The sequence below is a fragment of the Argopecten irradians genome, chromosome 1, assembly GCF_041381155.1.
Source record: "Argopecten irradians isolate NY chromosome 1, Ai_NY, whole genome shotgun sequence".
In the NCBI taxonomy this organism is placed as follows: domain Eukaryota; kingdom Metazoa; phylum Mollusca; class Bivalvia; order Pectinida; family Pectinidae; genus Argopecten; species Argopecten irradians.
This window is the reverse complement of record NC_091134.1, coordinates 50352618-50365696: the sequence shown is the minus strand read 5'-3', so window position 1 is coordinate 50365696 and position 13079 is coordinate 50352618. Positions and strand designations below refer to the sequence as shown.

At 35.3% G+C, this 13079-nt stretch overlaps 1 protein-coding gene across 2 annotated transcripts; it reads left to right on the top strand.

The window, feature by feature from the left end:
* Nucleotides 1–5296: 5296 nt before the first annotated feature.
* On the top strand, nucleotides 5297–11752 carry LOC138331663 (uncharacterized). 2 transcript variants are annotated; one of them, XM_069279394.1, is made up of 3 exons: nucleotides 5297–5404; nucleotides 10802–10951; nucleotides 11523–11752. In XM_069279394.1, the coding sequence occupies exons 1-3, from the start codon at nucleotides 5357–5359 to the stop codon at nucleotides 11697–11699; spliced, it is 375 nt and encodes a 124-aa protein (XP_069135495.1). In that variant the 5' UTR covers nucleotides 5297–5356; the 3' UTR covers nucleotides 11700–11752. The 2 variants fall into 2 exon arrangements, with proteins under 2 accessions (XP_069135495.1, XP_069135503.1); XM_069279402.1 differs by lacking the exon at nucleotides 5297–5404 and adding an exon at nucleotides 5492–5542.
* The last annotated feature ends 1327 nt before the right edge of the window (nucleotides 11753–13079 follow it).

Below are 13079 nucleotides of genomic sequence, written 5' to 3'. Positions count from 1 at the left end.
GAGATTTCTTTAAACACGATGTTATGTGTAGTCTCGGCAGGACATATAGACCATGGCTTAGAGAATCTCCGCATGAGTGCCGGATCAACTGATTGGCTTCTTATCTCTGGGGCATCCCACAGAAAAGGACTGGTGCCAGATGATCGCCGATGTTCCTTGTGGATGCTCTTCATCTTTGATTTTTCTTTTCCGGACATATCATGGTAGAGACTTCTCTCTTCATCAAGCTTTTCCATCCGTGTTTTTAGTGCCTTTGCTTCACGCCTATTTCGAGTCAAGGCTAACAGTTCGTTGTCTGTGTATTTTCGGGTCATCTCTCTCAGACGGTTATTGTATTTACATTACAGAGTTTTTCCATACTCACAATGCAGACTATATGATCTAGATATGATTTCAAATCCCACAATTTGTCACTACCGCATAGTTTCTTCTTTTTTTTTCGAAATGCAGAAAATAGCCTTGGAGTACCTTATATATCGCTGTATATCGGTCTCATACACCTACTCCAGAAAATGTTGAAGTATTTGTGTAAAACATTGTTCGCACGCTACCAGGTCCACATTCAATTTAGCTATCGTCCCTTTTTCCGGCAGGTCTTATCTGCACAGCATGTCCCTCTTAAGTCGACGTAATCTTGATGACTTAAGGTATAAGATCAGGGAATCACACATCAAACAAGAAGCCCTGACGTTACAGGGGCCCACAGTTACGCCACACAGAAGTAGGTACAGAGCCCTGTCATATAGTCTGACTTTCTCCGTTAACAGGTTCGATATGTCACTAGTATATATCCAATCACCTTGATCCCAGATAAAAAGTATACTAATGACAACTAATATTTTTTCACAATATCGATTTTTAAATTGATATGATAAGCGTGGTCATGTTTGAATTTATCCTTGACAAAATCGATCAGTCAAGTGATAGTTATCATTAAGGCTTTGACTGGTCAACATGTCAGTTTATACCTGTATGTAACACTCTAGACTCCCGCTAACCTGTCCATCACCTATATATACAGGGTTGTGATTGGCCAATACTTACCTGTCAAATATCAATATGACGGGGTGGCAATGTTACCGTGTACGAAACATGCGTAATTAATTGTTCGCGAAATCTTTTTGTGTACTTTGGAAAAATCTTGAAGTGGTGGTCTGAAAAAAATGTTTTTACTTCATTTGAAAACAATTTAAGCACACAAAGACGGTTTAAGAACTCGACTATTGTTGTATATCGAATTGATTGTGTGTCGACTAAGCTTTGTTTATTTTACCATGATGGCGGGCATATAACTTTATAGACTTAAACGTCACCAAGAATAATGTTTGAGTTTTGAGAAAGACTTCGTCAACGTATTGGTTTTGAACGACTTTAATCGTCACAATTTGGCATGGCTTGAGTTGGATTGCTCCCACGGTAATTCAGATCAGTTTCACAAACCACAATTCATAAATCAAACACCTTTTGTGACCGTTTTCTTTGGAACATATTTCGAATACATTATTATGATATGTGCCTGTTGGAATATCGGAAGTGTGTTTAAGTTGATATACTAGTGACAATTACAAATAAGCAGTTCTCACTTGATGCCATTGTCGTTTGATATTTGATCCGTTTTATCGGATAGGTTTACATGGTTTTGTAGGTTAAGGTTTCTGACTACTTTATTGATCTAAACTTATAAGTTGTATGTTTATCCAAGTGAACGTTCTTTACATTTTTTGTACAAAATTACAGGGAAGAAATGTTAGAAACGACATGCTCATACATCAATGAAGGCTCTTTTCCTCGCAAATATATCAAAACAGTAACCATTAATAACTGTAAAACAAACAACATAAAAAAATAAACCCCTACTACTATATATATAAATACAGATAACTTTGGGTAAAAATGCAACTCTGAAAAGATAGATATTCTAAACAGAAGCTTAAAGATGCTCCACCGCTGACAAATGGTATTTTTTCACTATCAAAAGCAGGACCAGACGATTTGGTATTTTTCTTCAGTTACTAAAGTTACTTAATTTACACCATTTCCACCATTGGAAAGTTTGAGTTTCTAATTTTACTTTAAGATAAAAATATTAGAAATAATTAATTGCATCCCGAAAAAATTCCGTGGCACTATGTTCTATATAGAATGAATTTCTGACTGCGCATGCACCAAAAGCAGAATAAATTATTTTATATTATTGCTTGTGTTAATCAGACATATATATACACGATTAAACACCTATTGTTGTTCATATGATGAGTATCATTTATGGTCTGTCGGCGGTGGAGCATCTTTAATATTAGAAAGTGGATTTCAAAGGGAATTTTTAAAATGTTGGGTACAAAAAATCACGAGTGGGTGTGTGGGTAATATAATACATGCTTTGTAATGATTAAGTGAGTGTGAAAATTATTTTACGAAGAGTGAAGAGGGATTACGAGTTGGCTATCTCCGTAAAAAGACCCCCTCCTCCTCACGACCCACGACACAGATCAATATACTGCATTAACACACCTAATTTATCAAAGAATCGTGCCGGCATGTTTAATGGTGAAGATATACCGTACGTCGTCAAAATTCGCCAGGTATTATGGACGTTAATCAAAAGGTATGATCTTTATTTTGACATAAAAAGGGATAGCGTGAAAGTGGAAAATTTAATATGGGAGAGAGTTATCAGTGAAACTCCCCTTTAATATATGTTCTACTGGAGTAGTGTATGATTAAGGGAAATCGACGTGTAAGTTATGCTAGTGTTATAGGTGATATTTATTTCACACTCGATATTAAATGTTTATCAGCCACTTATCGTCAATATTGGAGTCTAGATCAAGGCGGGCTGAAAATCATACTCTATATTATGTACATAGTGATTGTAACAGTATCTTCTATATTTAATATCAAATTTGAAATAATCAAATCAAGTTTAAACAACATAATTCACCAATTTGTCCTTGCGAAATATATCTTCCTAATGTCTTTTGATATATATATATATATTTGAATTGTGCATCCCATTATTTTTAGACTTCAATATACTATGTATCATAAATAACTGTAATTTGACGTCCATATGCTATTAGGTTGTTTCCCCATTTGGTTCTCAGGGGAGGTAACTCCGGAGTTAATTTTATCAATCCCTAGGATTATCATGGAGTTGTGGAGATAGTGTTTGATTGACCAAGACAGTGGAAGATCCATTGGATTATTTATAAACCTTTATAATGATAAAAGCAAGTGATACCAGACAAAATTAAAACATTTATTCACACGGGTTTTCAATTTTATCGTGGTTGTCATAATATAGGTACCCTTGGGAGGTTAGACTTAGATTGTTATGAAGACGTTTGCTAGGTTTATAAATCATTACTATTTGTGAGATAGTAAGCGCAGTAGTATTACCGTAGTTCACTTACTATTTACTTATAATGAAACAGTGTACATGTTTTCGCCGTTTTCGTGTTGGATATCGTCAGATTGGTGATCATAGTTATTTTCCATATTATCACAAATGCTCATAAAACATTGAGTAATGATATTTATTTAGCCAATTCAACAGATTCAATAATATCTTGTTGTTTTTTTAAATACATACATTTGTATTTCAATATTAAATCGCTGATTACATTTCACAGCATTATTCAAGGTTGTTAGCTTTAATTTATCGATGTACACGTGTTCAGATATAATAAATGTAATTAAAATGTTGAAGCTCTTGACGGCGCGTTTAACAAAATAAATCCCATATCCAAACTTTAAATTGTGTACAGTGTTATTGGACAAGAAACCCTTACTGTTATTAACAACCACATTTGTCATGATCAATATAAACGTTATTGTCTATATTATCTGGTGTATGTTTTGTCAACTGAAATATTTCCTAACATAAAGGAATTATCTGGCTTCAATTATCCATAGGAGAAATAGTAGATATTGTCTTCAGATAATGAACAATCTTCTGGCAGATATTATCTAAATCTTTGGAAAATCTTGAATGTAAGGTATTGATAGCACTCTGGTGATAGTGACGTTTCTGAAATTATTGTAAAACTTATGTCTATGCCCAGTCAATGCACAAGCTATTGAAACTATCAATTTGATTTCCTCTAATAGAATCGTTTAGGTAATTTAGTTTATGGTAAATTTAGGTAATGTAATTGAATTTTCGTTTTATTGTCTATATAAGCATTTAAAACATTTTGTAATAAAGACACATTGTCAAAGGCCGTGCACTTTAAATACCAAAATTAGGCATTTAAACACAAGAAAAAAACTGAAAGCACATTCAGCAAACAGATATAAATTTTCTTTGATTATCGAGTCAGTGTTAAGTTTTGTACAAATATGTATTTTGTTTGCAGACCAGTACTCATGGATTTTTCACATGCACTTCGTCTGATATAAGGCCCTACTCTTGAGGTCGATAGCTTTGAATTGTTTGAAGAGGGATAAATGTCATTGATTTAATTTATGAAAATTCTGGACGAGGACGTGACTTCGAAGTACATTCATGACTGTCTTCGCGTCTTTCATCGTTTGTTACAAAGGCAAAGTTGTAATATAGTACAAAAATTCAACAATCAAATGTGACTTTCAGGACAGCTAAGCAATAAAGCAGTTTCTGGCATACAGTAAGTACACAATGCGATGTATAATGTTGAGTATTGTATCGTATCTTCTCTGTACAAGTAAACATTAATCCCCGTGCCCAATTAGAGATTTTTCCTCTGTATCTTTATTTTCGACGGAACATCAGAAAAAATGAAAGAGATCGCCTGACTCCATTGTAATTGGCGTATCAGACTAAAACTGCTCTCTGTCCTAATGTAAAGGCGGTATTAACATAAACAATATTTTCCTAAACGTAACACCATCAAACGGTCCATTTCTTCATTTTACTATTTCTCTGTATTGTTTTCTTCTGTAAATTGCATGCGTCCTCATGTGTCGCTATAGATTGTCCTTATGTGCCATGGCTGTTGGGGTCCTTTTGCTACCTGTTCATAAAATGATAAAGAAACATAGATGGCAACATGTGTCTTCTTCCACAAGACCTAATGAACTTCTTTCAGATGTATAAAAGGACATTAAATAAAAGTAACACGTATTGGTAAAAGATATTAGGGGTACAGACCAGAAAAATTACATAATACAGTGATCGTCTGGTTTTGTTTCATCAACAGTGCTTCAAGTCAATAGGCAACATCGAGTCATGAAAATTTTAAGGACCAATCCTAAATGCATGAGTTAACAAATACATGTTGTTATATTTGTAATAATTGATAAGACAAAGGTCACTCCTTGTCCGATAAGAGAGTGTGTTGTTAGTGGTAAATTACAGTGATCGACATACGTAGCCATGGTAAAAACACTCCTTTTTGTTTTCGTAATTGCCCTCCTGGCAAAGGTTGGTACGAATATATATTTGTTTTGTATTTTTGACGAATTTATCCTCCGTCATTATCATTTACCGTCATTATCATTTAGTAACGATTATCTTCACTATCCCATGTCCATATTTTATGTGAAATGGAGACAATGTAAGGTAGGTATTTCACTATACTGATAATAGCACCGAAGACATTCTTGTCAGTAATAGTGAAGTTGTTGGTCATACATTAAAAATGCTCCACCGCCGACAGAGCATAAATGATATTAATCACTTGAACAATAATTGGTGTTTAATCGTGTATATATATGTCTAATTTACACAAAAAATAATATAAAATAATTTATTTTGCCCTTAGTGCATGCGCAATCAGTTCTTAATTCCATATAGGATATAGTTGCACGGAATTTTTTCGGGATGCAATTAATTATTTTTTGTAACTTTAACTTGAAGTAAAATTAGTAGCTCAAACTTTTCAATGGTGGTAATGGTGTAAAGTAAGTAACTTTTGTAACTGAAGAAAAATACTAAATCGGCTGCTCCTGTTTTTGATAGTGAAAAAATATCATTTGTCAGCGGTGGAGCATCTTTAACAAAAATCAGTAAGAATGTTTGAAATGTCTAGAAAAGTGACGATTGATAGATATTCTAAATACCTTATACTACCTGTAATATATAAATAACGAACATGCTGCATCATGCGCCATATTATATAATAATGATTATGTCGGTGGTAGAGAACTGAACGCCGAGAGGCGTTTGTATTCCAAACATGTTTAGCGAACGGTGATTCAAACATGTGTGAAACACAATGAGGAAGATTCACAGTAAAACAAGTGGATCTTTCCTATATTTCTCTTCAAGTAACGTCAAGATAAGATAAGATAAGATAAGATTTATTCTGGTTCAGGACAATCATGAGTCCTCTATACCAGACTCGTATAGATACATATTACATAAGTCATAAATGCATTTATAATCTGTACACATCATACAAAATTGTGGTATTATGATATTGTTGCTTCGTAATTGAAAACAAGTTCCTGATTTTTCCAGTGATTATCCAGCTTATTCTTAAACGAATTTACATTTAGTGCTGATACTACATGTTCTGGAAGTTCATTCCAAATATTTATAGTTCTTATGGCGAAATAGTTCTTTCTGACTAATGTTGTTGATCGTTTTGGGAATATTTTTTTCGTATGTCCTCTAGTACTATTGCGGTCTGATGCATCTTTCCAAATTAATATGGCATTGAAACATTCTTTATCGTAGAAATGACTTGTTATCTTATATAGTTCGATCATATCTCCCCTGATTCTCCTGAAGGCTAGCGTTGGTAAATTTAGTTTCTTCAACCTGTCTTGGTAGGTCATGTTTTTCATTTCTGGGAGACATCTGGTTGCTCTTCTTTGAACACCCTCTATTTTTTCAATATGTTTTTTTAGATGTGGTGCCCACACAGGACTGGCATAATCGAGCTGAGATCTTACTACACATTTGTATAGGGGAATAAATAACTCTTTATCCATAAACTGGAAAGTTCTTCTGAGAAGTGCGAACTTAGAATTTGCTTTCTTAACTTTTTCTGATATGTGTTTATCAAAAGTTAATTCCGAGTCTATAGTTACTCCTATGTCTTTTTCCTGGATGGTTTTCTGCATGTTGTTTCCGCTGAGATGATATAATTGTTCAGTTTCTTTGTGGTTTATGCTACGTCTTCTGCTTATCCTCATATGCTTACACTTTCCAGGGTGTATTTTTAGCAGCCAAGTGTCGCTCCACTTACACATAGTGTCAAGGTTTTTCTGAAGATCTAGGCTATCTTGATTACTTTCAATTATTCGAAATATTTTAGTATCATCAGCAAATAAGTACATATCCGAGTCCACTGTTTCAGGGAGGTCATTCACGTAAATAACAAACATTAAAGGGCCTAGTACAGAACCTTGTTGAACTCCTGATGTTACGTTGGTCAATTCGGAATCTATGCCGTTTACCGATACTTTTTGCTGTCGACAAAGAGATTATTTGATTGGAAAAATTATAAGAATGTAGTTTGTTGATTAATCTGTTATGAGGAACCGTATCGAAAGCCTTCTGGTAATCCATATAAATACAATCTATTACGTGTCCTTTATCCATAGCTTCAGTCCATTTATCAAATAGATGTACTTCAAGTAGCTGTAAAGATGTTGATCGCCCTGATATAAAACCATATTGCTTATCCGAGAAGTAGTTATTTGTTCTCATGAATTTAGTTATATGTATGATGGATTCTAGAACTTTAAATATTACTGACGTTAATGAAATTGGTCTATAATTTCCTGCCTCACTTTTGTCCCCTTTCTTATAAATGGCAGAGACTCGAGCATTCTTCCAGTCGTCTGGTAGTGTTCCTGTTGATAATAATTGGTTGAATATTGTGGTCAGAGGATCTGATATTGACTCAGCAGTATTTTTTAGAAACATTGGATGTAGTTCTTCTAATCCTGGAGATTTTTCTGGTTTAAAGGTCCTAAGTAATTCAAATACCATTTCGTTGTTGACAGTTAGCCTTGCCATTTGCTTAGTTACTTCCTTTGGGTTTAGATGTGGTGTTTCCTGCGAGTCTTCCTTTACAATCACACTACTGAAGAATTTTGATAGCACCTTAGCTTTTCCCAGGTCCGTCAATACCTTCATCGAATTTTTATCTATTGAATCTGAATAAAGATCTCCAATGTCCCACTTTGGTATCGATTTAGATCTAATATTGTTCCAAACAATTTTGGGGTCTATTTTGGCTCTTTTGGCTATATTGTGCTCGTACTCTTTTCTTAATTTCCGAGTTAGTTTTCTCACTTTATTCCTTGCCCTGTTATATTGTGTCCTTGCTTCTTGAAGCTTTCCTAAATAACGAATGTTTCTTTTTAATTGCCTCCAACATGACTTGATCAGCTGGGAAGCTATGTTTGTTATTCCTGCCAACTTTAATTGATTTGGTTGGTATATGTTTATCTTCTATTTCCTTTAATATTCGTTTGAACGTGGTCCAATTTTCGCTGACGCTGAAAGAATAGTTTATCTTTTCGTTCCAATCTATTGTGTTAAGTTCGGCGTTTATTGTTCCGTAGTCAGCTTTATTGTAACAAATTTTATGTTTGGTGCGTAGATTAATCTTTACGTCACATATAATTTCGAATATTAGGACAGAGTGGTCACTTTTTCCAAGTGGACTCTGATATTTTATTTCGGACAGTGAGTGTTCATTCCTTGTTATCACGAGATCAAGGATATGGGGGTTATCTTTACCTCTCCATCTTGTTGGCTCATAAACGTGCTGAGAAAGGAAATTGTCTTGCAGCCTTTGTATAAATTTGTATTCTTGATTTTCAGTGCTCTCCCCTCTTGTATTCCACGACTGCCAGTTTATTCCCGGGTAACTGATATCTCCCATAAGTATGAGTTTTTCATGTCCTTTTCTGTTCGCTTCATCTATTAGATTCAGCAGTTTGTTGTTATTATCAGCAGTTCCTGAGTCCGATCTACATATAAGGCCTATAAGAATTTAGTACCTTTGCGTATTGTTATTTCCACGAAGAGATTTTCCTGATGTGATGTTTCCATTTCCACTTCCTCTGCTTTCAGTTTGGGGTTAAGGTAAAATATCAGCCCTCTGCCCTCTGAGTTTTCAATGTTTTTGCTTATGATCTTGTAGTTCTGGGTCCCGTCTATATCGTATTCTGTTGCTTTTATTTTTTGTACTTTTGATTTTGCCTTTACTTCTGTAATTCCGATTATGTCTGGTTTCGAATCATTGATTCTGATGTTTAGTTCTGTAAGTTTATTTTTGAGCTGGTCTGCGTTTGTATACATGCATTTAATGTTTTTAATTGAAAATTGGTTGTTCCGGTTGTGTTCCGTTTCTTTCATTTGCGATGATGTATTGCGTGTTGTTTTTATATTCACTTTTTCACGACCGATTGAAAGATCGTCTTTCTTAATTAGCTGGGGTTTCCTGGTGTTACTGTGCTCAGCCTTACGATCTTCCTCGCCCACGGAGTCCCTCTTACTCTGTATGAGAATTCCCCCGATGTGTCCTTGCTTTGTTTCTCCTTAGCCTTTTCCCACAGTGCCTTTTCCTGTTTTCTTTCCTGTTTCGTTAGGTCGTTACTTATTCTGTATCCATTGAACAATGGTTCAGTACCGATGTTTCTTATGTTTTTAAATAGTGTTTTTTAACCTCTGAGTTTGAGAGAGTTACCAATAACGGTCTCACAAGTGTAGCTTCGTCCTCGTCTGGCTCCTCTTTGCGCTTTCCGAGTCTAGTGCATTTTGTAACCACAGGTACAGCCTCGCTTAGTTTGACACAACATTTTCTGAGAATTTCGTTTGTTTTCTCGATATCATGGTTTAATTTTTCCTGCTTTTGATTTGATTCAATTTCTGTAATACCGAAAATTACAATGTTATTTTCTCTAGACTTGCGGTCGTTGATTTCTGTTAAAATCTCTTTTGCGTTAGTCTGCTCTAGATCTTCTGTATTCCCTTTCTTTTGCACTATTTCAGGCAAGGAGTTGGTGGCCTTTTCGTTACTGATCAGTTCGCGTACTCTATTTTCGTCGCATTTTGAGAAGATCGATTCTTCCAGAAGTGCGATTCTCTGTTCGTACGCATTCATTATAGCCTGACATCTTTCCTTAATTTTGCGATCAGTAAGGATGTCCTTTTGGACTCTAGGTTTACATTTTATACAAAACAACATTGAGTCAGAGTTCTTATGAAAGTTGTACTCCTCTGGGGGTTTTTCCTAAACATTCAATACAGTAGAAGAATCTACATCTTTCGCATTCTAACAGTTTTCCGTTAGGATCTGTGAATACGGCACTACAATCTTGGCACTCAGTATGACTTTCCTCGTCTTCGCTTACCACTGGAGACTTGAAAACAATATCCTGCTGGCTATCGCTATTTAGAGTAGCTTTTGATCCTGCTGATGCCGTGACTTTGGTGCCAGATTTCGCCTTAGAAGATCTTGCTCTTCGTTTCTTTGGATCGTCGCTAGGGACGTCGCCATCTTGTTTTTCCTTCGTCGGTCCCATTCCGACTTGAAAGTCGGTCGACGTTACCTGAACTCCTGGTGTAGTCTCGTTTTTTAGCTCACAAAAGGTATAGCCCTTTGTGAATTGTACTCTTGATAATAATCCTTTATGTCCTTTGATGCATTCAGTTAGAAATGGCAAAAAACGGAGGTTCTACCGCCTCCGTGATTGTTTACCAACCGGCACTTATGACGTCACAATCACTATACTGTGAAGTACACTGAGTCTTGTATACTTGTTTTCTGATTCTGTCTATTGTGTTACAATTATGTTTGACCATAAACTAGAGGAAAATAATTGACGCCAGACGTATTCCCATATTATTTGACAGGTGTCCGTGAGTTTAGATTTCGGAGGGGATTTTGGCAGCGGCTCTTCCACTCACCTTAACGGCGTTATACATGGAGACACTCTGGTTGTAGATAACTGTGACCCTGATGATCCTAACTCATGTGGAGCCGGGAAATGTTGTGTGAAGGAGGTAATCATTTGTGGCCACACGTGAATGAAAATGTGTTCAGAATGAATAACTGTGTCTTACAGTATTTAAAAGGTTTAGCGCGATAATAATTTGGTTGGATATAGATATGGTTTAATTAAGTTTCAACATATTGATTAGATAGCCCATTACCTCAAATTAGTTTCTGTATGATGATGATGTTTTCCCATACAAATGTTCAATTATTTCTAGATTTCTTAGTGTTCTGTTTATTATAAACCAAAGTGAACGAAAACCATCAATAATTGAATATCACAAATTCGCGGACAGCAAAAACGCCTGAATCTATATAGGATATCGCTAATAAAAACTATTTCATAGGAAATTAAATCTTGTCAAATTCAAACGTAAATATTCTTAATTGGATTTATATTGAATATCATGTATACGTTGTATAATTTATATACATTATACATGTACTAAGAGACAGGGGTCTGTTCTGAGATAAGGACATTGTGATATTAAACACATTCTAAAACAATACTATGAAGAGCATTTCTAAGCTAATTGTGTAGATTCTTCCCATGTATGTTTTTTCTGATTGCTATTTTAGGGTATGATGTATATCCCCGAGGCCCCGGGACCTAAGCCTGCTTATCGACTCAGCTGTCAGAGCCTTGCCAGTGAAGGTCATTTCTGTATGACGTCACACACCACAGAGATGTGTCCATGTGCTTCCGGTCTGTCTTGTAAGGCTTCCCTCGGATCATTCGGTCATTGTCATCAATAGATACCATAAGACCGCTTATTATAATTACAATGTAATAAAACATATACAATGATGCTTATTTTTTGTTATATTATTGCCTTTATATCCTGTTATGTATTCTTTGATTTTAAAGTATTTTGATATTATGATATAACAACTCCTATCAATAATGATCATCAACGATTAATTTGAAACTTATGTTACAAGTGCATTTTATTGATAAAATAAAATCTTTTACTATACAGTGATATGACCGAATCATGCCGTGTTAAATTCCATTCCCATGTTATCCTACCTCAAACGCAAATGTAAATTTCTTCCGAACCAATATACTCTACCACTGATAGAAGGTTACAGCAGCAATTCTATCATTATCAGATGCCTTCGCTCTTGTTTGTGCACAAGCCAATCAATGTCGGCAGAAAGGAAGCAGATGTTGCTAAGTTTGTATTTCTTCTGGAAGTATTCTCAGAATGAGAGTCCCTCGGTACTTAATCGTAGGATCTAATTTTTCTTCTTATATTAATTCATAATGTACATTCGAATACTTAACTACAGTGTATCACTTTAGTGATTCAGAACATCCAAACATTGATCTTGAAAATAATTTGAAATTTTATCCTCATACTATTGAACTAAACATAGCTTCCCTATTGATTCTAAGTAATGAAACCAACTTTATTTTACCAATTTTACAATTTACAAATTCTTCAGTCATTATCATCACTAGATTTGATTAGATCGCATCCACTTTCATAGACAAGAACTTGACAATGCACAGATACCAGTACTCAATACAGATAGAGTCTAAATGCTCTCCCATGCTACCGATGATGAAATCTTGTACAAGAAACTGGGACGTGACGTGCGCAAGAACGATACAGATAACGCCAACAAAGGTTTCTAAGGTAGACCGCAATCCAGGTCAATGAAAATGAACATTTATCAGCTTTGTACTAGATGATGAGGGAGAACACACCTTCACAGAAGTTCAAAATAAAGTTACATGCTGATTTTCTCAGACATTATATGGTAATTGCGTCACCGCAGTCAAATCAATTGGTAATATATAGTGGAACTGTCAGTGCGGAGACACATAATAGGAAGAAGATACAGTTCAGGCTTAACAATAAAGTGTGTGGTTCTTTTCACTGGAGATCGCACGCAGAGGATTTCAACACATTATAACTCGGAGAAGGCTTTGGCATAAGAGACTGGGGATGGGGAACGAAGGATGGAAAGTATCTGTGGATCGACCCTCGGGAACAGAAGAGATGTCAACCAAATGGATGTGGTGAAAGCCACAAGACTTAAGCTGAAAGTCATCCATCCACAATCGTGGTGTGATTTTGCAAATGAATGTTGATCATATATTTTAGGTTAGGAGTCGTCACTCCACCA